The sequence below is a fragment of the Salvia hispanica genome, chromosome 3 (genome assembly GCF_023119035.1).
Source record: "Salvia hispanica cultivar TCC Black 2014 chromosome 3, UniMelb_Shisp_WGS_1.0, whole genome shotgun sequence".
NCBI classification, from domain to species: domain Eukaryota; kingdom Viridiplantae; phylum Streptophyta; class Magnoliopsida; order Lamiales; family Lamiaceae; genus Salvia; species Salvia hispanica.
The window spans coordinates 48,283,344-48,310,792 of record NC_062967.1 but is presented as its reverse complement, the minus strand read 5'-3'; the positions used below and the strand labels follow the sequence as shown (position 1 = coordinate 48,310,792).

The 27,449-nt window shown below is 33.9% G+C and overlaps 3 protein-coding genes across 5 annotated transcripts; 2 read left to right on the top strand and 1 right to left on the bottom strand.

Annotated features, from left to right (window-relative positions):
• Positions 1 to 6,399: 6,399 nt before the first annotated feature.
• Positions 6,400 to 8,563, bottom strand: LOC125212401 (AUGMIN subunit 1-like). 2 transcript variants are annotated; one of them, XM_048112567.1, is made up of 7 exons: positions 8,333 to 8,563; positions 7,736 to 8,065; positions 7,413 to 7,545; positions 7,205 to 7,339; positions 6,998 to 7,121; positions 6,706 to 6,843; positions 6,400 to 6,618 (listed from the first exon to the last, which is right to left on the bottom strand). In XM_048112567.1, exons 2-7 carry the CDS (start codon positions 8,019 to 8,021, stop codon positions 6,511 to 6,513), a joined length of 924 nt encoding a protein of 307 aa, XP_047968524.1. In that variant the 5' UTR covers positions 8,022 to 8,065; positions 8,333 to 8,563; the 3' UTR covers positions 6,400 to 6,510. The 2 variants fall into 2 exon arrangements, with proteins under 2 accessions (XP_047968524.1, XP_047968525.1); XM_048112568.1 differs by lacking the exons at positions 7,413 to 7,545; positions 8,333 to 8,563 and having other exon boundaries at positions 7,736 to 7,839.
• Positions 8,564 to 14,167: 5,604 nt separating this feature from the next.
• LOC125212131 lies at positions 14,168 to 20,531 on the top strand. 2 transcript variants are annotated; one of them, XM_048112209.1, is made up of 15 exons: positions 14,168 to 14,621; positions 14,744 to 14,808; positions 15,232 to 16,047; positions 16,137 to 16,200; positions 16,277 to 16,339; positions 16,881 to 16,944; positions 17,045 to 17,138; positions 17,208 to 17,291; positions 17,394 to 17,483; positions 17,615 to 17,642; positions 17,934 to 18,371; positions 18,489 to 18,550; positions 19,667 to 19,776; positions 19,850 to 19,937; positions 20,015 to 20,531. In XM_048112209.1, the coding sequence occupies exons 1-15, from the start codon at positions 14,216 to 14,218 to the stop codon at positions 20,270 to 20,272; spliced, it is 2,730 nt and encodes a 909-aa protein (XP_047968166.1). In that variant the 5' UTR covers positions 14,168 to 14,215; the 3' UTR covers positions 20,273 to 20,531. The 2 variants fall into 2 exon arrangements, with proteins under 2 accessions (XP_047968166.1, XP_047968165.1); XM_048112208.1 differs by having other exon boundaries at positions 17,859 to 18,371.
• Positions 20,532 to 21,007: 476 nt separating this feature from the next.
• LOC125216287 (bax inhibitor 1-like) lies at positions 21,008 to 23,770 on the top strand. The gene is made up of 6 exons (XM_048117960.1): positions 21,008 to 21,191; positions 21,810 to 21,953; positions 22,066 to 22,157; positions 22,940 to 23,126; positions 23,224 to 23,379; positions 23,465 to 23,770. The coding sequence occupies exons 1-6, from the start codon at positions 21,075 to 21,077 to the stop codon at positions 23,510 to 23,512; spliced, it is 744 nt and encodes a 247-aa protein (XP_047973917.1). The 5' UTR covers positions 21,008 to 21,074; the 3' UTR covers positions 23,513 to 23,770.
• The last annotated feature ends 3,679 nt before the right edge of the window (positions 23,771 to 27,449 follow it).

Below are 27,449 nucleotides of genomic sequence, written 5' to 3'. Positions count from 1 at the left end.
GATTTTCGGCGAAAAAACATATTGACATTTTTTGTATTTTACTCATGGTATTTGTTTGTTTTTCATGCCAAAATCGTGGTACTAAAGGTGAGATTTCCGGCGACAACCCTAGTTTAGTAGTACGGTGAATTTTTGTTTTAATTTGTGTTGACATGGTTGTTGAAATTTGATGTTGATATTTCCGGTGACAACCCCCTAGTTCAGTAGTACTGCGAATTTTTGTTTAAATTTGTGTTGCTAACATTCTGAAATGTGTATGAGAATTTAAGTGACATCTTAGTTGTGACTATGGTAATGGTTGTTGAAATTTGCTGTTGACATGGTTCTAAGGCTCTGATCTGTTGCAATTTCGTGCTGATAATTTAACTGACAAGTGCTAATAACATGTTAGTGAGTTGTTTTGTTATTGCTCTTATTGACATTGCTTGACATAGTTTAGTAGTACTGTGAATTTTTGTTGAGGTTGTGTTGCTGACATTATCAAAACTATATGAGCATTAAAGTGACATCTTGGCTGTGAATTTGATGATGGGTGTTGAAAATTGCTATTGATATAGTTCTAAGGCTCTGATCTGTTGCAATTGCGTGCTGACAATTTCACTAGGAAGTGCTAATAACATTTCAGTGAGTTGTTTTGTTTTGCGTTTGTTATTGCTCGTATGCGACATCTTGGCTGTGAATTTGATGATGGGTGTAGAAATTTGTTGTTGACATGGTTCTAAGGCTCTGATCTGTTGCAATTTCGTGCTACCAACAAATCGATGCAGTTTCAATATTTTTTTTTAAGTTTTTCATGCTCATATTGACATTGCTTGGTTTGGTGTGTATGTGACGTGGGAGGCCAACATTTAGCCGGTGGGTGATGAACTTTGCTTAGTAACTGAGGAATATTGACGCTTTTGCAAAATGGATGTTGAAATTTGTTTAGAACAATTCATTGGTGATAATTCATCTGGGGAGTGGAAACAACATGTTAGTGAGTTGTTTTGTTTTGCTTTTGTAATTGCTCGTATCGACGTTGCTCGGTTTGCGGTGTATGGTAGTTGACGTTTCTCAGTGGCATTACTTATTGATGTTTTGATATTTGATCAGGAAATTCCTTCGTCTAATGTTTTAAACTCCTGACCAACGTAAGGTTTCAGCTTGAGTTTGCAATTTGGGAGAACTGTCGCTATACACACAACAAAGAATTGTCACCGCAGAATGTCATCACGGAATGTCAAGGGAAGAATTGGCACTGCAGAATGTCAATATATGGGAGATTAAGATGTCAATTTGTTGACATTTGTTGTTGACGTGTTGACATTTGTTGTTGCTTGACAAACTTAAAAAAAATATTGAAACTGCATCGATTTGTTGGCAGATTATAATAGAAAAATAAATTGCTTGAATCATGTATATAGCATCAACTCAAGCATCAAAATGCAGAGAATATTCAACAAATTCCAGACCAAAATATCGTCACCAAATTCATCACAGAGACATCAACAAATTCGAAATGAAACCTACTACTCAACCTCATTCATCAACAAACGTAAAAAAGTCCAACATAATCGTCATTGGTTTCATCATTATGATACACCTATTTTTGCATATTAGCATGAAAAATATTTTGAGTTTTGTCAGACATCTCCATTCAACAAAAACGTGGTCGTTGAGCTCATGCCGGATAAAAATTCCGCCAAAGAAGAACACCAGAGAAGATTTAGGAGATCAATTATTGAAGAACTACATCAGAGAAGATTATTCCAAAAGAGAATATGATGAATATTTGATATCGAAATTTAGAGAATTATTGAAGAACTACGTCAGAGAAGAAGTTTGATATTTCATGGCTGAATGTAATCTCTTTCCAGAAATGATATCATGGTAGTTTGGGAGATTGGAGATAGATTAGGGACGCTTAATTGACTTTTTACGGAATAAAATGTTACTGATGCATATTAGAGATAGATTAGGAACGCATAATTGGGAGATTGGATATAGATTAGGTAGATTGGAGTACATTGTATTCCTGTTGCAAATTGGCGTGAAATTAGGGAGTGTTGTAACTTATCCAAAAATATCAGATTCCATATACACCCTTGTTGACAGAAACAGTATTATCTGTTGACATCGAAAATCCTCCCCTCATGGACCGTTGATTCATTGTAATTAGTGGGTAGGATTTAAGTTTGTATAGTTTGTATTATAGAGGGTTTGTATTTGATCATACCCTATTTGTTATACTCCCTCCGTCCCTTCTTACTCGCACTTTTCATTTTAGGCCGTAAATTTGCGATTGATTTTTTCGTGTAATAAAATTAGAATTTTAAGTGTAATGAGACACCACTTAATAAAGGACCTCTTAACTTAAACTAACATATTGATTAAATGCATTAATTCTAACTTCAACTATAAATAGTGTAAGGAGTTTGTGACGAGCCGAAAAGCAACAGTGCAAGTAACATGGGACAGAGGGAGTAGTATAGAAAAAAATATGTGCCAATTTAGTTCAAATTTTATGGGTAAAAAAATAAAAGTCATTCATTTAAAATATGTAATGGAGAACGAAATATACTAGACTAGTGTAATACTCTCTCCGTCCCACCAAAGATGACCCACTTTCTTTTTTCGTCAGTCCCAACCAAGATGACCCCTTTCTTATTTAGAAAATATTTAAAATACTAATTATCTATTTTCTTTCTTATTTTATTCATCTCTACTGCTTTTAAACACCCAACAACCTTTTCTCTCTCTTACTTTTTGCTAGGGCTATGTAAATATACCGAAAAAACGGTATATCGACCGTATCGTACTTAAAAATATTGAATTTTTGGTATACTTTAAAATCATAAATAGATATCCATTTAATTTATTTATATATTCAAAAAATATTTATTGGAAACCCTAAAATCATAAATAGATATCCATTTAATTTCGATTATTGTTCATAACGGTATACCGAAGTAAGGAACAATATACCGAAATTTCAATACAGTAATAGATATCCATTTAATTTCGATTATTGTTCATAACGATATACCGAAGTAAGGTACAATATACCGAAATTTCAATACAGTAACGATATAGATATTATCCATACCGAATCTTTCGATACAGTAACGATATGAAATTCTTTCGTATCGATATTTTCGATACGATAACGATACAAAATTTTCGGTACAATATACCATATCGACCCAACCATACTTTTTGCATCTCTTCTACTTTTAAACATCAACAACCTTTTTATCTCTTTTACTTTATCCATCTCTCCTACTTTTAAACACCCAACAACTTTCTCTCTGCCTTCTTAAACATTTTACATTATATATTTATTGTATAGAATATTATATACGTTGTCAATTAACTACAGTACTATATTGTAGAAAAAATTAATACATGTAAATATGTAATTACCATTAAATTTGGGGTACAGTGGTACCCCTTGTTCCAATATTGCTCTGCCACTGACTCCATGTATGCTAAGTGGTGGTCTCTGTACATCAAGAATTTTAATACGATGAAGGTTAATTCCAAGTAGCTAAATGCCTCCGAGCCAATTCAAGCTCTCTCGCCTTCCTATTTGTCTTCTTAGCCCTAGTGACAACCAACCGATATCGAGCTTGAGAACGCATATCAACAGTGACAGGAGGGTCAATCTCTACAAGGTGAATTTTTACATGGTCATCATCAGGTTCATAGTTCCCACCCGTGGCAAGGAATGAATCTGAAAACTTTTCATGTCTATCAGAACACTGTATTGCGCTACACCCTATCATATTTGCAACCGTCTCCCACTGAGAAGGTAAACATTTCAGCAAACGTAATAACATCTCATCTAATTTCGGGGTCCATTGAATCGGAATTGTCTGGAAATTATGACATTCAATTGTAACCATCAATCAAATAAAAAATATTATCGATCTGATCAACTCAATCTAAATTGTTGCGGAAGTCAGTTCCAGATCTCACAAATAATGATTGTAAATTATGTCATTCAATAATAATTTTAGAATGGTAAGCATCAATCAAATAAAAAGTATTATCGATCTAATCCACTCAACCAAGATGACCCCTTTCTTATTTAGAAAATATTTAAAATACTCAATTATATATTTTTTTCTTACTTTATTCATCCCTCCTACTTTTAAACACCCAACAACCTTTTCTCTCTCTTACTTTCTGCTAGGGCTGGGTAAATATACCAAAAAAACGGTATATCGATCGTATCGTACCGAAAAATATTGAATTTTCGGTATACTTTAAAATCATAAATAGATATCCATTTAATTTATTTATATATTCAAAAAATATTTATTGGAAACCCTAAAATTATAAATAGATATCCATTTAATTTCGATATACCGTTCATAACGGTAAACCGAAGTACGGTACAATATACCGAAATTTCTATACGGTGACGGTATAGATATTATCCATACCGAATCTTTCGATACGGTAACGATATGAAATTCTTTTGTATCGATATTTTCGTTACGATAACGATACAAAAGTTTTGGTAAAATACACCGTATCGACCCAACCATACTTTTTGCATCTCTTCTACTTTTAAATATCAACAACCTTTTTATCTCTCTTACTTTATCTATCTCTCCTACTTTTAAACACCCAACAACGGACGTCCTGATTTTTATTTATTTTTATTTTTAAAAAAAACTCTATATATACGGCTCATTGCAAACTCTATATATACGATTTTTTAAAAAACTCTAACGCGTGTATTATCGTCGAAAATGAAGGCCTAAAATAAAAATATATCACACCGTCAGGATGGGGCAAACAATACAAATTCAAGGCATAACATGTAACTTTGTTTGAATCATTTTTTTGTTTGGGATGGTTTTCTTTTTTGGCGAACTATGTTTTTTGTTAAATAAAATTGTGCATGTCCTTGGGGATGTCCGTTATTGTGTAGTGGGATGTCCTTATGATTTGGTAGTGTAGTGGGAGGTCATTATGACGTGACAGGAGGTGCTTTTGGGAAGTCCACCGGGACATCCGCACCATTGCAGATGTTCTAAAAGTGAATCGGAACTCCTATTCGCGGACAGACTAAAATGGAGAAATGTGACCCCTATTCGCGGACAGAGGAAGTAAATTATACTAATGGTTTTGGAAAATGTCCTACTATAAGCCTAGGCCTTCTATACATAGAAAGGAGTAAATAAGTTGGAAACTGAATGAACACAAATACATACGGGTGCATTCAAAATATAATTATATTTTTTTTTTTTAACAAATAACTATAGACTGAATGCATTTATAATTATATTTTATTTATTAAAAAAAACTTCATATCCTTATACATATACTATAAAATAATAAAGTAATAATTTAGCAAGACTATATCAAATTATGTATGTTATCTTATTTTAGTTACACCTAGGAACTCTTTTAGGTATACTTTTTGTCTTTTTTCTAACATTAGATTAACAGAAAATAAGCACTTATCACGATTGAGCTATAATCAAATGCTAACTAATTCTCAATCAAGAATAACCCATAACTTCAATATTATATTGGAAATTTTTCAACATATAAGTATAACTTTCTCAACATAACATGTAAATTTAAATCTCAACACAAAGACATAATTTTATCAACACAAATCTATTGAGAAAGTTGTGTCTTTGTGTTGATAATTTTAATTCATAATATTGAGATAGTTCTGGGTTCTGGATTAGAAGGTTGGTTTTATTTTAACGCGACCCTACCACGATTTATATAAAGTTCAGCGACTAGAGAACATATAGATTTGTTCACTTGGAGAGTAATTAAATTGAGAAACAGTTGAATCTTTCTTTAGTAAAGCGATTAAACTAAGTGATGAACTTTCTGGTGTGAATGTTTATTTTTTTACTTGCATTGGAGGCATCCACATTTGTAAATGAATTTGGAAATTTTCCATCATGGGATGATAAAAGGTTTCTTAGTCCTAAATAATTTTGACGATGTACCCAAAATTCTTTAACTAGATGAGTTGCCAATTGAGAAAATCTCACATAATGTCCAGGATCTGAATCCAAGTTTTGCATAATTATGCATTCCTTCTTCAATATTTATAGATTTATTTTTGCACTTCATTATCACATATATCAAAGGATGTATCGGTTTTTCATTCTCAAGAAAAATTTTCCACAGTATTCAATATGTATGATTCATTAATAGTACGTTTATTGCCTGATTTACACAGAACTCAATACACATGTTAGACTGTCTAAGTTGGAAAGCTGTACTATATTCTCTGCCGTATGGTCCATTTTCTTCAATGCATTAACTTCATAATGAGTCAAACTTCGAAATTAGCAAGAAATGTTTGTTTTACAGATATTCTATCGAATTCATGGGCTATCCATGTTCCAGACTTCTGCCTATACACGAAATACTAAAGTGTTCATATAATTTGAACAATATATACTTCAAACCGTCAAGAAATATCATAAAAGTACACAAACAATTCTACAAAGAATGCACAAAAGAGAGAAACTCAGCCTTAATCAGTCATCACTCAGAAGAAGCGAGAGCAGACTGCAACACATCTTCAAGATACTTCTCAGCAGCTGCATACTGCCTCTTCTTATCCTCAATTGCCAATGCAGCCAGAGCCTTGTCCTGGATGAAATCAGAGTCCCAAAATCAATCTATAATAGCTATAGTTATGGAGGGAAGAAACTATAACTAGAGGGAAAAGGAAACTACAGGAGGCAAGTCTTGGTAACTTCTCAATGTCTCAAGGATTGGTTTTGTTTTCTTCTCCAAATCCTTCCTGTGCTCAGCCATTTCTACCAACACGCCATGACTAATATCTGGGCTATAGCCCACGCGATTGAGCATTGCCTGGGAAAATTATGTTAAGACTTGGAACTGAAGTTCACAATTCTTGTTCTTTTCACGAGCTTGGTATATATACATATCTTGAGAACACATGACACTGATAACAACAACATCGAAAGATTCAAACCCATTCGAAAGAGACCTAACATTACCATACCTTATAATTAGAATACTGTTGCAGATACTGTCTCTCTTTTGATTCCATTATAGTCAAGTTCGTCTTCCAGTGTTCCATTTGAGCTTCACAAGGAGGTATATCATCTTCTAATTGTGTGAGTGTTCTGAAATGAAATGGTATATTTAGAAAGAGGAGAAACAAGGTTTGACATGCAAATCAGGGAAAGAAAAGAACTTGCAGATCCACCTTTTCAGGTATGTCAATCGTGCAATTGCCTTCCTAGTATAGTCAAGAAGTTCTTTGGGCTCCTGTTGAACTTTAGCTCTCTTGTCTTCTACTGCTGTTTTTCTCAGAGATTGATCTGCCATTGCTACAAGAAAACTAAAGCATTTTTCCTTGTAAGTTGGTAGCTCCTTATAATATTCTGAGTATAACCTTAAGTTTGAATACCCACCTACTTAATTCAGTATCCCTAATATTCAACAGATTAGCTACACTAGCAAGAACTTGGGAAGATGATAACACATTTGACGGTAAACTCTCTTGCACCAATCCAACATGCTCTAGTATCTCTCTTATCCTAGCAGCTGCAGTAATATAAGGTGAACAAGACACAACACAAAAACAATGAGGTTCATACATAACAAACATAATGATGTTAACAGCTAGTTATTGTTTTCACATTGAAAAATGAGTTGCGGATGTGGAAATCCATATGCATTAGTAACATACAAGCAAGCCAAGGCATGTAGCAGACAGAAATATAAGTTAGACCACCTTGTGAACGATATTCTGCAGCTTTGAGACGAAAATCATTTGCCACAATGGTGGCAGCCTGAGTCTTGGCCTGGGAGAGGGTGGCAATATTGTGCAAGTGAGCAATGCTCCGAGGAGTGTACTCGAAATCAGGTACGTCTTTTCCAACTGCGTCGAATTGAGAAATGAGCCATGCTTTCACTTCTGCAATCCGATTAGCATCAAATCCAGTGTTGCCACTGCTTTTCGATGATGCCACTGAGAGAGAAGGAGAAGGAGGATCAGATCCTGCACCAATTTCACTCATCCTTGTGGTCTTCCCTCGCTCTAAATTTGAACTTCAGTCCGAACCTACATCCACAAAATCAAAACAATTAAAGAACAGATAAAGAAAATCCAGTAACTCAATAATCACAATCCTGTGTTAAATTTTAACTCGAGACAATGTTGGATTGGGGGAAAGCATGAATCTAAACCCTAGCTTTACTTTTAATCCAGAATTGAAAATAAATATGTAGGGAGGTTACTTGCATAATTTGCACTTAATTTGTTAAAATTTGAATTGGGGGAAATCATGAATGTTTACTTTGAATTATAAGAGGTAGGGAGGTTACTTACATGAGGGAAAGTCGCCGAAGTCCGACGACGGTGGCGGCGGAAACGGCCGGACAGACACAACGCAGAGAGAGAGAGGCTGTCCTATGTGTGTCTGTGCAGAGAGAGGCCGAAATACCGAGAGAGTGACGAGTGGTGGTCGTCGAAGGCGCGGTGGTCTCCGACTCGCCGGCGAAGAGTGATGCGTGTGTGTTTGATACGGTCTCGATTCCCATTTCGAAATTCTTTTTCTGTTTCTTAATTCACTTTATTTTTATTCTTCTAAAACATTAGTACTACTATTTCATATGAATCTAACGCACTAATTCCTAACTATATTTTATTAGTACTTGATTACTATTTAAATTCCTGACTTCCATCACATTTTGTATAAATTTATGTATTCTTCAAATTGTTACAATTTAGTAATGAATCTAGAGAATAAACTAAAAAGTAGTGATTTAGAGATATAATGTCTCCAAAACATAGTATTCTTATGGTATTTTGATATAGATATATTTTTTATAATGACTACTTTATCCAATATCATATTAAATGGATACAAATCTAATTAAGGAATATTAAATCAAATTAAATATCTTTATCTAAATGCATATTTATTGATTTGATTAGAGATAAGCTACAATCATGCTCAAAACTTTTTATATGTTTACATGTCATTTTTTTCATGTTAATTTTTATACTATATTATTTATTTAAAAATCATAAAATTAGATTATAAATTAGTTATTATAATGCATATTAAATTATTATTTAATAATAAAATAATTTGATAACTTCATATATTATTATTTTTTTAAATAAATTTTTATCTAACCAGTTGATAATTTAATTATGAGTTATTTTCTTTTTTTTTATGTTACCCTTTCATAGCCGGTTTATTTTATTTTATTTTTTTTGTTAAATTTTTTATTCAAATTTGAATTGTATGATTAAATAATAGCAGTAGTTATTATGATGAATCATTTATTTGCGTACCTTTTGTATTTTTGAATTGATTTTCTTAACTTCTATCACATGTAATATTCTTTTTATATTTTGATTGACAAGTACTAGTTAGACTTCGACTCTATAAAATTATGCTTAGAAAATTAACATTATAATGTTTCAAAAATAAAAAATTATTGTATTTTTTAATACGAAAATAATTTGATGAATCAACTTTTCTCATTTTAGATTATTTAATATATCGTACATCAACTAATTATATTAAGAATTAAGAAAATTAAGAATCGTAAGCTCCATTAATAATATCCTTTTTTAGTTAGTAATTTTAATATAAGAAAATGAGAAGATTTTAAATATATAGCTTTAAAATGTTAAATATAGGAGTATTAGTTATGAACATGTGATTTTTTTTTTGTTGAGTTGTAATTCCAGAAATAATAGTAAAAATGAAATGTAAAGAATTAATATTAAAATTTTAAAATCAAAATTACGTACTCAATTAGTATTAAAATCAAAACTGCATCTCAAATAATTTTAAAATCAAAATTGCATACTCCAAATTTGTTGCTACATGATATAGTAAAATTTCAATATTTAATAAAGAAAAGTAAATATTAATTATGGTCAAATTCCAGCATTAACAATGATGTAAAAAAATAATAATTTAAAGCTATTTATATTTTGAAATATAACTTAATTTTTCTTGACATAGTAAATTTAGTTAAGAACTCTATATTTTACAAATAATCAGATTAACCTTATCAAGATCTTAATTACTACTTCCATATATAAATGCAGGGGCAACAAAGTACATATACAAAATTTAAATTTAATTTAAAATTAAATGTAAAATAAAATTACTACTTTAACCTCATTATGTCTTAGACATTATGTCTCCAAAACATTTTTCTAAACAAAAATATAAGTTAAATTATTTTTAGCAGGTTATCTGAAATCAATCCAACTCGAATCCAACACGAAATTATTCGGATTCTTATCAAATTAAGCCTATAAGGTCACGAACTCATGATCCAAACTCATTAACTTTGCACTGTTTTTGTCGAATTTTCGTATTGTGTCTAAAATTAGCCACCCTAATTAGATAGCATTAATTATCTATATGAAATACATTTTTTAATTTTAAAAAAGTAGTAATTTTTTTCTTAAATTTCCTAAAAATTTAAGTGAACTACAGAAATAAATGCATCTAGATTTTTTTTATAGTGCTGAATTGAAGATTAATTAAAATAATGATTTCATAATCTATTGATGATTGAATATGAACGAACACTAATTCTAGATTTAGAATAAAACCAGAAAGCGAAAAAAGACACCAATAGAACTTAATAGAATGAATGAATCACTGACGCCGCAAACAAGGTGATGAACCATTTTATAAGTCATGGATAGTAGAATGATGCCACAAACAATGCGATTAACCGTTTGATAAGTCGATAAATCGAACTCCGGGCACCATACTCAAAGAAGAGTTAAAAGCCACATTTTATTGATAATAAACTCTAATATTTGCTCATACTGGTGTGACCTTTATACGCACACAAGTAAAAGTTTAATTTTAGAAAAAAAAATAAAAAAACAGAAAGAAATATAATCATGTCCTACTAAAAAATTTAGTTAATACCTAATTAAATAAATACTAATTTTTGTCGCTATTCATCATCCACAATTTGAGAGCACATAGTCATTGACTAAGTCTAAATTATCTTCAATCTTTGGTCTTCTCTCTTGCAATTAAAGTATACTTTTACATTTTAGTATAGTCTAGTTAATTCAAAGCTTCTTATGGTTGTCATGTTTGTGCTTGTATAAGGTTAGATTAACAGTTGTTTATTTGTCTTCGATCTTTTATAAGTTTGGTGTGCGTAGTGCTCTAAGTTGCTTTGTTTTATTTTCTTTGTTTTATAACTCTATGCTTATTGAGCATTTTGGTGCATCTACTACACATATCGGGAAAAAAAATCAATTTATTGGAAGCTTGAGTTGATTCTCGGAAGATATATGGGTGGCAGATCGTGCATGTGCATGATTGTCTATTCGTGTAATAAAGCTGTAAAATTATGATTGCAAATTTATGTGAATGAAAACAAAAAAACTTGTAGTTCTAATAACTGATTGATCCAGCTTCTCTTCTCTCATGTCATCCTTGTATTCAACAATTTCATCATAAACGAAGAATACATGTGTAGAAGAAAATTGAAAAATGAAATTTGTTAAAATGGTGATTAGGAAAGTATAGTACTTGTACAAACATTTAATTATGGTAAATATCATCGGATAACAAGAAGTTGAGAATGAAGCCCATTGCCATCCCGATGAGCCCAACAAGAAGTGTAAATTTGACGGATAGCCCATAACTGTTTTTACGATTCCTTCTCCTTTTATACATTTCCTACATATCAAACAACTAATTATCAATTAAGGAAAGTCCCATTTATATATTATTCTTTAGATATCATTCAAATGTCTCAATTGTTATTAAGAAGAAAAGTCTCATTTACAAGTTATAGACCTTTTTAGATAGAAATCTCATTTGGTATTAAAGAGTTTTAGTACAAAGCTGATAATTTATACTCCGCTTCCTATATTTTCATTAAACAAACATGAATATTGTGAATTGATTTGTATTGTGAACTACCAACTCAATTTTAATATCAAACGTTGAACTTTTAATATACTAGTACTATTAGAGTTGAATTCAAGGCCTATTTTATTTTCTCGTTTTTGGCAAATCTTTATTTACGGATTGTTTCAATTAGATGTAAATTTAAATTTGATACAGTATCTAGGTAGAATAATTTATTTCAGTGTGTAATTTGTGAGTTGTCGATTCATATCGAGGAGAATGTATATATATTTTCTATAATCATGTGTTTCATTGTTTGCCAAAATATAACTTGGGATATAAAATGAAGTATGTATGGAGATAAGTTTAGGCTATAGTAAATTCAAGCTAATGAGGTAAAGCTGGGGCTACTTTTGTAGTAAGAAAAACCTTAAGATTTAGCATTAAAAAAAAACTTATCTCATAATGGATTATTATTATGAGTTTATGACATATATAATGGAAAAGAATAAGTTAAGTGAAGTACTAACCACTTCTTTTTGTAGTTCTTGCAATTGTTTCACGGCGGCATCTCTTTCATTCTTAATACGCACCTGCATTGTAATAAGTTTCATATTTGTTTGTCCTTACATTAATTCTTATTTAATACATCCTATGTCCATAAGGTAATGTCTCATTTTTCCATTTTGCAACATCTACAATCTAAAGTCTCATTTTTATTTTCCAATTTAATCGGATGGTGAAAAATAAATGTGTCCCTCCAAATTCATATATTGGATATTTTCCCTTTTTCAGTAAGGTGTTTAGATTGGAATATCATTCCGTTTTTGTCGTACCATATATACTCCATATTTTATTGGTAGTAAAAAAATAGATAAAAAATTCAATATCTAGAAAAAGTTTATAAAAACCTAGTACTCCATCCGTCCCATAAAAGTTGAGATAAAACTTTTGGGCATTGAGGTTAAGAATTTATATTAAATAAATAGGAAAGATAAGAGAGAGTAAAGTAAATGATGGAATAAAAATAAAGGATTATATATTTTGTCTTTTGTTAAAAATAAAAATGACTCAACTTTGTTAAGACGGACTAAAAAAGAATATTACTCAATTTTTTGGGACGGAGGGAGTATTACAGTTACAAACTATCCAAGAAATTTCTCGGTGAAAAATGTTTGATAGCCAATCCGATCAATCTTGCTTTTGTTGTTGGAATTCTTTAATTTTATTACTCTCTCCAAAATGGAGTATGAATTTTTAATTATGCACTTCAAAGCCTCAATGTAGCTTATAGAATGTTGAATGAGATTGGAATTTGAAAATACCAGTAATTTAATCCCATCAATTTGTGATGTTACTTTTTTACATGGATAATGTGGCGGATTAAATTAATTACACAATCTGTGTGCCATATGTCAAGGACAAATTACTTCGCATTTCTCGCAGATCGTGTGTTTTGTGATAACAATTCACGTTGTTACACTCTTTACTTAATGAATTAAAATTGAATAAGTGGTGTCACATTCGCAAAACTTTGCGTGCAACTCTGCTTTTTCTCTTAAAAAACTGCATGATTGTCCTTAAATATTGTTTATGACCATCATTGAATTTAAAATAGACAAGTATATCATCAATAAACATTATTACAATGATCAATATATGTAAGATTGAAAAACTTGATTCATCAAATTCATAAAAGTAGTTGGGTCATTCCTCAACCCAAAAGGCACAACTTTGAATTCATAATGGTCATTACTGAGTCCTAAAAGTTGTTTGAAGAACATGAACATTTTTAACAATCAACTAGTAGGTGGTAGCAACATGACGGAAGAACAACATTCGAAAGTATGCTTGCTCCCTTCAATTGATCAAATGAACCATTAATTTTCGGCAATTTGTATATATTTTTTGTAGTAATTTTGTTCACTTGAAGGTAATTGATTATACAATTTCAATGTTTCATATTTCTTTTTCGCAAACAATAATAGCACTCCCCAAGGTGATATGCTCAACCGTTTATGAAGGAAATATTTGGTGAAGAAACACTCAAACGCCAATAATCATCATTGGATATTGTATAACTCATTGCTTTTTTAGATAATTACGAAATAAATCTCAAGTAATTAGACCTGTTTTATGTGGACAAAATTTATTCTTTAGAGAGAGTTCATTGAAAAGGATGGCGGGAAAGCCTGATTTTAATTTGTGTATAAGTTGACCCAAAACGCTCAATTTCCCGCCCACTCATCCCAAACCCAAACCCTTGTGCCGATTCCCTCGAAACCATTTTTGCTCTCTACCTTTCATTTCAGGTGTATTTTATAGTCTGTGAACCTTCCCCGATCTGGCAACTGATGGAGGCCCACCCGCTCAGCACTGACGCCGTCGCCGCCGCCGCGTGGCAGTCTCTCGGCCTTTTGCTCGCCCGGGGCCGCCCCGTCCATCCATCAGAGCTGGCTTTCCGTTCCACTCCAGATTTCATACGCTTCCTCTGCTCAATTCCTGACTCTCCTATCTCTCTAGCGGATGATGACCTAGTCACTTTCTCGCAAATCGGAGTTGCCACTCTCGTCGATTTCTTGTCCAATTCAGATTTGATTTCGAGATACTTGGATTTGCCACAATTTGTGCCGCGTTTGTTGGCAAATGTTAGGTCAAGTGCCCTCATGAGGACGTATTGTAGAAAAAGGAAGAGGATCGTAGGGGAGAATGAGGAATTTGTGACTATGAAAAAGAAGAGGTTCTACCTGGATTTAGATGGTACACATTATCTCTCTTTTATTTTTTCAGCGTTCCTTGTGGTTGAAATGAGCTGCATTGTTTTCGATTTTGTGTTTCACTTTGTTTTCATCTAAAAGAGCGTATGATCTTATATATGACAGATAAAAAGAGCTCAAACCAGATGGCGATTACAATTCCCCACAAATTTCAGAATGTCATCACTCAAGTAAGTTCGAGCCGATAATTCTGAATAATGGGAATTTGTTTATTTGGTCTGGCACTTTTGGTAATGCTTAAGTTGGGTAAAGGTTACATGTGCAACGTGGGTAATAGGTTTTAGATAGAATGAATCAAATGATTCATAATTTCAATAGTCAATGACAATCATATTTGAGGATAGCAATGGAATTATTTGTTATTTGAGGGAACTTTGGGGTTTGTAAATAATTTATTCCTCAAGGCTGTTTTATGGATTGCCCATTACTTAAAAGTTCCATTTGAAGGTTCTTTTTCATCGTCCTCTCAAATTTTCCACTTGAAATTCAGCACATACAGCTTGCATCTCATAATTGGCTTGATCTATCATTGGTATTTGCCTGCTGGAACCTTTCATTGATATTCAATGACATTTTACTGCATCACTTCGCAGGGTACTGAGACATTATCAAGCCTCCCATCACTCTCAGCTTCTGACTGCTGGAAACTTAAAAGAGACATGTTTATACCTGTAGCGCATAGAGACTTTGAATTTAAAGCAGATGAAATTCCGAAAAAGCTGAGGCTTAGCTATTTACATAGAACGAGTTCTAAGCCTTATTTTCAAGATCTAGGTAGTGTTCCACATAGACACCAAATAATGGCACAAGAATTATCAAATTCCATTCCTTATCCCGACAAGCTATCACATCCATTGAGTAGTAATTTCGAAGAAGGGAGTGGAATTGGTATAGTAGATCCTGCATCATATAAGTTAGAAATAGATGAGCAGATGACAGTAACACCAAGAACTGATGCTGTTAATCAAGGTTGTGATTCGTTGACTGAAAGTGGTGCTGAGAAAAAAAAGGAAGTATTTGTACATGATTCTGGTAGTTGCATAGGACATATGGAGCATCAGCCATTAGATAAAACCCATAACCCTGAAAAGGCAGTGCCTAAATCCAATAATAAGGATCACATTTCCAGCAGACCAGGAACGGCAGGTCATCTACAAAGCCAGAGAGACACTCCGAATCGTTCCAACAAGCATTCCTCTGCTCTCAATCCTAATAGGAGAAAAACTATCTGCCCAACCACAGAGAATCACAAGCGCCTTACTGATAAAGGCCAAGAGCAATGTAAAAGAGATAAAAACACAGTTTCTACACAGCAAACGAAAAAGATAGACTCTGACCAGATTCTAAATGCTAAAGATAAGAGGGATGCATCAGTTGAGAATAGGGAAAAGCCTTCCTCCATATCCAATGTAAGCTTTATGGTCTGACCAGTGTGGATGTATATTTGCACCCATATATGTATGCTTCAGAAGAATTAAGATATATGCATGCTTTGCAGGATTCTGAGCAAGTATCTTTTCCGGAATTTAAGTCATTTATTGTGGAACAAGAAGAGGGTTCAGGTATCATTTGACTATTACCCACCTGCCCACATTTTTCATGTGTTATAGATCGAAATCTTTCTCTTATTTTTCGCAGGAGGTTATGGTACAGTTTACCGGGCAAGAAGGAAAGCTGATGGAGTAATATTTGCCATCAAATGTAGGAACTTACCATCTCGTTGTCGCCTTCTCTATTATTTTCTATATCTAGTCATTTACTTTTTCTGTTAAAATCGCACATCTTGCGTCTTATTGTGTGTAGTTTCTAATGTTGTGGAGCCTACTTACTGCTCTTATTGGGCTATTAAAGAATTTTTTCAAGTGTAGTCATGCAAAACTAAATATTCTAGATAATGGTAAAATTTTGCTTGACTGCTAGATAGTGCAAAAGCTTAAACACTTGTTGGTGATTCTTCCCCAGCAAAGCTTTGCCTTGTTGATATGAATTCAGTGATTAATATGAGCCCCATTTGTAAGGCATAATCTTTTATGCGCCTCTACTCTAGTATAGTAAGAATGTAAGATGAAGTAGAAAAATACTTAAGAGGGTAAGAAGTTATTATTAGTGTATTGCTCTTGTGGTGTTGAAATATGTATTAAAGCAGCTTTGCTTTTAATGAGTGGTCTTGAACAATGAATATTAAACTTTCACAGCTGGATACATGTTTGGCGACTAACTTTTGTTTACTATGGTTTTCCAGGCCCTCATGTCAACGCCAATAAACACTACGTGAATAATGAGATAAAAATGCTAGAGAGATTGGGGTACACATTATTTGTAATATATTTAATTCTTAGCATATCCAGGGTCTTCTGAAATTTATTTTGGCAGTGGCAGTGATTTGTGTATTATACTTAATGACAGGGGGAAAAACTTTGTGATAAAGTATGAAGGTTCATTTAAGAGTACGAGTGCTGATTGTCTTGTTTTACAGCATGTTCGGCATGATAGACCTGAGGTATTCGTCACCACTTTAATCCTTCTTCTAAAAAACCTTGTTCTCTTGTAACATTATCTCAACCTGCAGATCTTAAAAAGAGAAATGAATGTTGCCGACTTACAGTGGTATGGTTATTGTCTGTTCAAAGCCCTTGCTGGTCTACATAGGCAGGTCAGGAAATATGTGAAGATGCATGTATCATTATGTGCACAATTGGATTCTTCTTGGAAGGACAAAAATGAAAATAAATTTTGGCCGTTCTTGTGCTTACAGGGAATTGTTCACAGAGATGTTAAACCTGGAAATTTTCTTTACTCCTGCAAGGACAACAAGGGTTACCTGATTGATTTCAATCTTGCATTGGTGAGTCACTGCTCCTGAAGTTTTATTGTCCTCTCCTCTCTCTATCCAACTTCTGTGTCATGTGTTCAACCAATTTGAAGCACTTAACCTGATTTATCACCTTTAATAATTTTTTATTATATGATCAACAGGATATGCGCAAAAAGTATGGGACAGTCGGTAAGTTTTATTCTTATGCAATCAACTTGGTTTATACTTTTATTAACATGTCAAGTGTAGAGGACCTGATGAAAGGTAATATTTTTTCAGTAATTTGCTGAAGGTTCAAATTCATTAATCTAGTTTTTAATTGAAGACTAGCTGGTGGACCTATAAGACATTTGAATTTTCCATTCCTCATATAAGACTAAACTGCATTTTTCCTATCTTGTTCAGATAATTCCAAATTTGGTCAAAATTTGGATGATCCTGCCAGTTTTGGGCTGACAAATTCTTTGTCGCCTGTGATAGATACGACATGCATAAACAGAGTAAACAAAAATGTTGGAAAAGTCTGTAGATCCCTTTTACCTCCCGGGAACCTGAAAAGGAAGGTTGACAAAGCAAAGGTTATCACTGAAGCTAGCAGCTGGAATCTCATTAAAAGTCAGGGTGCTGATGGTTCTGGGATAACTTCTGCCAAGGATGCAACAAGCACTAGAACTGTGTCTGGAGAAAGGTTGAGAGAACCATTACCATGCCATTATACTAAAAGGACGGAGCTGTTAAACCTTGTTCGGAAAGCCGTGCAGGGTGGAAATCATGGATCTGTCGATGCTCCCAAATCAAAGAGAAAAAGAGTTGCTGCACCTGCCGGGGATGTAGGTAGAAAACTTTTGTATGTCACTCCAATGCCACTGCATGCTAATGGAAATGCCATTTGTGGGGCTGGATTACTTAAAACCAAAGGTTCTCTGCCCCTTTATTTACTAATACATGTATTGTTGGTTGGCTTCATTAGTTGAAATATCAGAGCTTTTAAACTGATGGCCTCAATTGATAGTTATTCAATACTATTATTTATAGGAGATGGGAAGCCGACCAGAGAGGGTCCCTGTGCTGGAACTAAAGGCTTTAAGGCTCCAGAAGTAAGTTGCTTGAACTTTTTTCTTTATTATTTCACTCTTTACTTTCCCAATTGGGTGGTAAAATGAAGCTTACTTTAGTTACTTCAAAAACACTTCCCTGTGTCTTTATTTTGCTTATGCATCCACTGTCTTTGTCTGGGGAAATGTTTAAAGGTACTATCTTTTAAAAACATACCAAACCTTAGGGTTAGTTTAAGCTGCCCCTACTTCTTTAATAAGCTAAGACCAGTGTTTAGAGAGTTGGATGCTAGTAAGAAATAGTTAAGTGAAAAAGTAAAAGCAGGTCTGAGTTAAGAAGTTCTTTAGCTGATTTAAGTTCAGTTTGAGGTGTTTAAACTTAAAATACTGTAATTTAAAGCTTATGCTGTATTAGTAAGTTTTCATTCTTATATTTTGAAGTTCAGACAAAGCCTTCACTGATTCATGCATTCCTTTAATAACAGGCTTACAGCCAACAGTTACAATCTCATATTTCTTCAGTTTTGTCTATCCTCTCTCTTATGCCCACTGCTGGTGCCAACTTCTTAATCAACCCAGAATCAGATTCATTTCTTTCATTTCCTTTATTTCAGGAGCCATCTTTTTACAAGAATTTAAATCAATTAGTATGGTAGTAGCTCATTTAAGTTTAAAGCACAGTCTCATATGAACTGATGTTACTCTTTCTTGCCAGTGAGTTGAATTGGGTTAGTTCAGCTGAATTGTTATGCTGTTAAGCTCTAGAATATGTGAATAAACCTTCAACAGGAACTAACTAAAGCCGCAGATCTTTTAGCTTTGCACATATTTCCCTTTGAACTCTTATCATATGAAGATAAAAGCTGCTTTTAAAACATGGTTGTTTTATGATTTTATTGCATCACTACATGGCCAAATCTGTGAATTCACATATTAAGAAGTTACTTTAAAATATCATGGTGGCTAATAAGCCTATGATTTCTCTTCAATCACATGAGGTCCAGAGTATTTCTTGATTTTGCAACAAGAAAATATATGCAAGTGCATTTAGTGATCATAAATCAGAGAAGTTTGTCTTGGAGCAAGATAACACCACTTAGTATAGGGGTATGTAGCCTTGCTCTCCGCTGGAAGCTAAATGACCATCATGCTTTCTAGGTATTATTCAGATCTCTACATCAAGGTCCTAAGTCTGATATTTGGTCCGCTGGAGTGACCTTACTGTACCTGTTGGTTGGCAGAACACCTTTCACTGGTGATGCAGAGCAGTAAGAACTACGGGACACTAGCAACTTAATCTTAACTTCATTCAGACTTTCATTCTAACAGTTGCATGAACAGGAACATAAAAGAGATAGCAAAGTTAAGGGGCAGTGAAGCTCTCTGGGAAGTCGCAAAGCTGCACAACCATGAATCATTATTTCCAACGGTACAAATATACAAATGTCTTGTAAGACTCTCTGTAACAGGACCAGCTCAAGACTTAAACGACTCTTTCTGTAACAGGACCTGCTCGATGTAAAATACACAGCACCAATGAGTCTTCAGGATTGGTGTGCACAAAATGTACGACGACAGGATTTCTTTGATGCCATACCAAGTTCACTATTTGATCTCGTAGATAAGTGTTTAATGGTGAATCCACGACAGAGGATCACCGCAGATGAAGCTCTAGCACATGACTTCTTTGCTCCATGCCATCAGGCAATCAGAAAGCTGAGGCAGCGAAGGCAAGCACAGGCCGAAGCTGTGGTGGATCAATAGGTATTAATGCAACTTTTAACAGATAGTAAAATTATAATCTAGTTACAATACAAGTACGTTATTACTTGACATTTTATTCCTAAAAGGTGTTGCTTTTTGTGTAGAGCTTCTATCTCTGTAGTACAGTATTTTTCTTTTTTCTTTGTTTTGTCCGTTGTAACAAGGCAATTCCTTAAATGTTTATTCCATTGGAATTTGTATATATACACTCCCAGATTTATTCATTATTTCGACCAAATTTAAGAAGGCGTCAGTGACCGTTGACTGGATGATGTGGCTAGTTTTGATTGGTAATTGTGCGTGGCATTACAATAGGTTCGAGCGCAATCTAGAAAGCGTCAGCATTTAATAAATACAACTAGAGAGTTCTAGGTGAATTTAGAATAGCTAGCTCACCTCATAATTAATTAAATGTTACATAAACTTTCTGTGGAAAATAATCACATAGTATTACTAAATGTTACATAAATTTTCTGTGGAAAATACTAAATAATATACTAATCACGTAGTATTACTTTATTTCTCCCTTTATTTATGATAATTCAGCATCATTAGCGCCCTTACAAATTTAAAAACTTCATATAAAGAATAGAATTGGTGCCATCATTTTTTCTTCTTGATTAAAAAATATAAAGAAAGACTTCGAAAATTAAAATGAAATGAAGAAAAGACTTACGACCTAAGAAACTGCATCTTCCAGGAGGTTACCTTCCCGCGAAGTATATATACACGTAAACTTACAATTTCTCTCATCAAATCAGAAAGCCACTACTCTGTCACGACAAAGATAAACCTAAAATCAATGGATTCATTTTCTTCTTTCTTCGATTCCCAATTTTCCTCACGTAACCGATGGAATTACGACTCACTCAAGAATTTCCGCCAGATTTCTCCCCTTGTTCAAACGCATCTTAAACAGGTTTTGCTTTTCTAACCGATTCTTTGTTTTTCAATTGGTTCATTTTTTATTTGTTATGTTGTGAGCTTTTTATGATCGTAGTGTTTCGGTATATGTACATGGTGTGATTAGGCAGAGACCTGAGTGTATTTCGAATTCCTTATCCCTTTTCCGGAAATTAGGCTCGTGATTTTGACGGTGATCAGGATTGTTTAGAATCGCTTTTGTTTATCGACCTAGGGTAGTTGCAGTTAATTCCTTTTCTCCTTTTTCATAGATTCAATGGTTGAAGATAACGTCGAATTTCGTCATTGTTGATTGCATTCTTATACATTATTTGACTGTTTACGGCTGTGCTATTTCATCTGTGGATGAAGTAGTTGCAAGAATTTCATTTCCTCCACTGATTAGTAGTTTTTGTTGCCAAGAAAATATGGTGTTTTCGAGGCTTCCTTTATCGTGCGAGTTCTTTTGCAGTTTGTGCTGATGGGAAGATTAATACTCATTGTGAAAAAGTATCTGTTGATGAATGTTACCTTAGCTATGCTTAAAGTTTGTTGAACACCTATACTTATTTGTTCGTAGAAAAGAAAATGTGTTTTGGCTTATGGGGTTTCTTGATTTCTTAATTTCTTCCAGGTGTATCTCTCTCTATGTTGCGCATTGTTGGCATCAGCAGTTGGAGTTTATCTCCACATTCTTTGGAATGTCGGTGGTATTCTCACTTCTCTTGGATGCATGGGCTGCATCTTTTGGCTGCTATCTACTCCTTTCCACCAAGAGGTCTTCCTTTTACAGTCTCCTTTTTTCATAGAGTTCTTTATCCATTTGTTCATCGCTCAAAAAATTTTGGTTTAGGTTTTTGGTTCTGATCCTTGCTTTTGATGATTGACAGCAAAAGAAAGTCTCCCTTCTCATGGCAGCAGCGCTCCTTGAAGGAGCCTCAATTGGTCCTTTGGTAGATCTGGCCATTAAATTTGACCCAAGGTATGTATTTTCTAACTGTGCATTTGAGTTTGGAGATATAGTTATGCCTGCTATGTTATTGGATACCAAACATTTTTGCTATATTCTGTCACTGCTTTACTTCTGTCATTGTTTATGCTTTACCACATGTTCCGTTACTGCATTAGCACTGCAGAACTGTACTGTGTTTGTGTAACTGTAATATGGATTGTTATGGCTATTGAATTGTGAATGTTGACACCTGCAACTTCATCATGTCTGACTGGATCAAGTCTCCTTCTTCTCCTCAGTCTCCAGATAAGCCACATTATGTTTGACATTTCACCCTAACGGCCTAACCTTTCTTCTAAAACAATGGTTTGTTGTGAAGTCACTTGTCTTTGCATATAGTTTTAATCAAATGGAAGATGCATATATGCTCCCTATGCTTTCTAATTTTTAATAGGGGTCACAATGCTTTCATTTAATTAAGATGAAGTTCCTTTTGTAAAATTTGAGTCCCTCACTAAGCATGTATATTAAGTTCTTTTGGTACCATAGAAGCATGCTTAATTTTTAACTTAGATAAGTTATTTTTCTAAAGTCTTGCACCAAAATTAAGGAAAAAGCGAAGTAATTTTGAAACAATATAGAGTACAGGTATAGTTTATTAAGGTTACGAATAAATTACAAAGATGAATTTTAAAAAAACTCGGAAAAGTAGACTTTACTTTTCCAGTTTTAAATTGCTTAATGATGACAAGGTAGCTATTACCTTCCACGGTTTTCCATTATACTAATGTAATCAAAATTATCATTTGCAGCATCTTGGTTAGCGCTTTCGTTGGTTGTTCTCTGGCCTTTGGTTGTTTTTCCGGAGCTGCGATGCTTGCTAGGCGCAGAGAGTACTTGTACCTTGGTGGTCTGCTTTCTTCTGGTCTCTCCATCCTACTTTGGTTGCACTTTGCATCCTCAATTTTCGGTGGTTCCATGGCTCTATTCAAATTTGAGGTATTGAATTGTGTTGTGTATTTGGAGTTGGATACTGAGGTTCATGCTTGTGATCCATTGTGTCTTAATTCCCTTCACGCTCCCTTTTGTGTTGCAGTTGTATTTTGGACTGTTGGTGTTTGTGGGGTACATTGTGGTTGATACCCAGGAGATAATTGAGAAAGCACACATGGGAGACCTGGACTACGTGAATCATTCTCTCACCTTGTTCACTGATTTTGTTGCTGTGTTTGTGAGAGTTCTTATCATTATGGTATGTGTTATTTATGATATTAGTTTGATTTAATCTTGGTTTATTTTTCATTTGCTTGTTGTGAAACTTGGATGATTTGTTGCAGTTGAAGAATGCATCCGAGAAGGAAGAAAAGAAGAAGAAGAGGAACTGAGTTATCCTAGCTTGAAGTTATAGGAGAGAAGCTGAACTGGGTTCTGTCATGAAAAATAATACTACTGTCTATAAAACATGGTGTTTGCTTTAATGTTTGGTAATGTTAGGTTATGACATAGTACTACATTAAAAAAGTGTCGACTTTTGATGATGAAGCATGTTAAGATCAATGCCTCATCTTTTTCAATACTTGTATATTTTCTTCATTCGAATCTAGTAAGCAAAAGTTGGTCAAAATCAGTTGCTATGAGGTTCACATCTTGTTTAGTTTATGGTTGACATTTTCTTTAACTATATGCTCGAGTTTTATATTACAAAATTATTTGTGAAATATTGAAATAAGACGACTTCATCGACATGGATAGCATATGATGTGGTATTAAAGGCTGCCTATCTTTGTCAGTGCATTGTATCAAAATCTGATTAATTAACTTAAGAATTAGTATGAGAATTTTGAAATTTTAAATAGTCAAAATTGTATGAGTGATTTTAAATTGTACAAATATGAACAAGAAGGTAGATTGAACTACTATATCAATCCTCATAATATCTGCTCCCACTGAAACTTGCGGCAGCCGGCAAAGGAGTATGCTATTTTTATTTATTGACAAATAAATATAAATTGAAAAGATAACTATACAATAGATTCAAATTCGTGACCTTTGATCTGAATATAACCCCTCTACTTCTTTATCAACACATGCACACAAGGAATATGCCGTTAGAAAGTAATGTTTTAATTCATAGTATTTTAAATCCAAAGTTAGAGTGGATTTTAAATTGTGAATGGACAGAATGTCAGAATTGAGAATTACCTATTCTTTATTTAATCCAAATTTATGAATGTGCTACAAAGATACTCATAATCTAGTAGAATTATTGTGTACTCCTATTAGTGCAAATGACTTGAATTGAGAAGATAATTATAGAGAAGGCTTAAAAATGAATCATGAAAAAATAAGGTCGAGGCTGCATTTATTTTAGAACGTATTTCAGGATTAAGTACTGAAATAGTAATCCAATTCAAAATACTCTTTATTTGTAGTTAGGGTTTAGGAATTGTTTAATCGCAGTGGCCCCAATCAAACTACTCCTACTGAAATTGTTTAATCCAATTCAAACTACTCCCTTCACTCTCTCTACTTCAATTTCTCCACCTCCAGCGGCCCCAATCGCCACGCACCTCCTCTCCCCAGCTCGCCTCCGGCACCACAGTTCGTTGCCGCGCATTCGAAGGTTGGTCAGCCTCCAGTGGCGGATCCAGCGCTTTGAAACAGAGGGGCGGAATTTATTAGTACTAACAGTGACCCGACATTTTCACGAACAGTGAGAGAATCATAAAGTGACCCGACATTTTCACGAACAGTGAGAGAATCATAAAGTGCTGCACTATGAAAAACCTGTTACATTGGGCAGTAGAAAGAACTGTCTAGATTAGAATCACTGAAATAATTGAGGAGGTGCAAACAATGTTACCTCACCAAGCCAATTCTTAGGCCAGATAGTTCCTCATCACTGTTCAACCCATGTCGTCTTCTTCCGCAAATCAATACCTCACCCTAGTTGTTCATAATTAATGAGAGACCACAAGAAGACAGTCAATCTCAATCTAAATTAGCTTCTATCAATAATAATAATTGCTAGGGATTGGTGCCCCTTGCACAGCGGAAGACATGCATATACAAATAAATAAGATCTACAGATCTATTTGACCGATTATGAGATTAATTATCTACATGTTAAACAAAACAAATTGCATTCAAGAACAAAATAAATCATGTTTAAGGAATTAGAACCCTAATTCATGATTTCACGGTTTAGAATTACCGATATTATTCTCCAAAGAATCGTCGATTGCTTGCGCCTTCTCCACGAGATGATCTTCGTACTCAACCACAAATCTTCTAATCTGTATCCCGAATTCAGAATCTGACCATTGGGTGGGCAAAGCTTGTCAGAATCAAAAGGACTTAATTAGAGAAGAAGACAAAATTTCAGTTCTAGAGAGAACTAAAAAAAATCACGTTCAATCTGGAGAGAGGAACGATTAAAATGAATTAATTAATTTGTCTTCTCCCTAATCTCCTTTATATATAGAGCTATGATGGGCCAGATTAGGGATGCATGGAGGTTGGACTTGGGCCAAACCTGTTGGACTTTTACTAATTAAATTGAGCCCCAATTTAATATAAGTCCAAACAGAATATTATTATCATCCACTATAGTATAATAATATTGACTGCCCGTCCAATCCCAAATTACGAGTAATCCGGGCTTTACCTCTTTAATTTATTATTTCCCGTGTTTAAGGTATAAATATCCATTAATTAATTTAAGTCTGCTATTTGACTTTAATTAATTAATATCTTTTTCCAAGAGTTGTCTAGTTCAAAATCTTTATTTATTATTCTGGAATAAATTCCAACCGGCCGGGTTTCTGAATAATAAAACCTTTTTCGAACACCTCTTGAGGATATTATCAAACCGGACTCACCCAGCACACGATTCATTGCAATAACAATACTAGCACCTCTAGACATTGATCACCACTACCCAAGATATCATGATTCTTGGATTGCGAAAAATCCGCACCATTTGATAAATCAAAGTAGTGCATAATCAATGTCGTATGCTCAATGTTATGTCAACAATGATTAAGAAATAACAATCACCGAGACCTCGTCTTTCGGTAAATAGCAAGAAAGACTTATCTCAACTGTTAGATCCTTCAGTGCTATACCACACCAGTGTCGTTTAGTTCCTAAGGTAAGTAAACATGCGGACTAACACTGCAACCTTTCACGATAGGTAGCCAAAGCCTATCTAGGTTGTGAAATTCTATTTCTCTTTTACAAAGGACCGACTGCGTCACCTTCTGTGAACATCGTTCACGACGTAGAAAAATTAGACTTGTTTGCTTCTTATACATTTAAATGTTTGAGAAACATCTTATAAATGCACAAGCAAACATCAATGCGATAAAATTACTTCTTCTCGCCTTGGGTTAAACGTGGATTGTAGAATTTATTGTATACAAGCAATTCTATCCGTGCAACATGCTCGAAATATGCTTTTCAGTATACCAATCCTAACAATCTCCCACTTATACTCAAAATCATGCTTTCGAGTATACCCACTGCCAAAACTCTCCCACTTATACTCTAAGCAGGTCTCGGACCATGATATATCGAACTACCATACTTTTCACCTCATGTGTAAAACATGCTGCCATATAGGCATTTTGTGAATAATTCTGTCAGGTTGTTCTCTGATGATATCTTGGTAGCCATAATGTCACGCTGCGCACTTTTCCTTAATTAATTTCATACTTTCTCTCTATGTGATTGCTTAGCTTTATCAGATCGTGTTTCCCTCGAGTTAGACACATGTCTAGAGTAACCATAATAAAATATAATACTCATAGGCATACTCGGAATCACGGTCAAAGCTATTAGAAAGTTACTGAGATGAACAACTACCTTAGTAGTTTCCTATGAAACCACACTTGTAATTATCATGATAGAGCCTGTGATGTAATCACACTCCTTCAAGACTCAGTTTTCAACTCCTAACGTGAACACATAGTCAGAGGATAACTCGATCACATATCAATAATAAAATCGAGTCGATGTAACCTAAAGGACATAACATAGATGTCTGGTAAACTAGAGCATACCGTTTAGCCTTCTTCAAGTATTATAGTATATTCTTTACCAATCCAATGTCCTTGGCCATGGTTAATATGATATCAAGCTTCTATGCCAACGGCAAAGCTAATATCTAACTTAATTCACATCATAGCATACATGAGACTTCCAATTACAGAACTTGTCTCATTCTTCTTGATCTCATTCAGTGTCGAAAAACACTTGACTAGAGACAAGATAATTCCATCCAGAGAAGTAAAAACTTTTCTTGGAATTTTCAATGCTAAA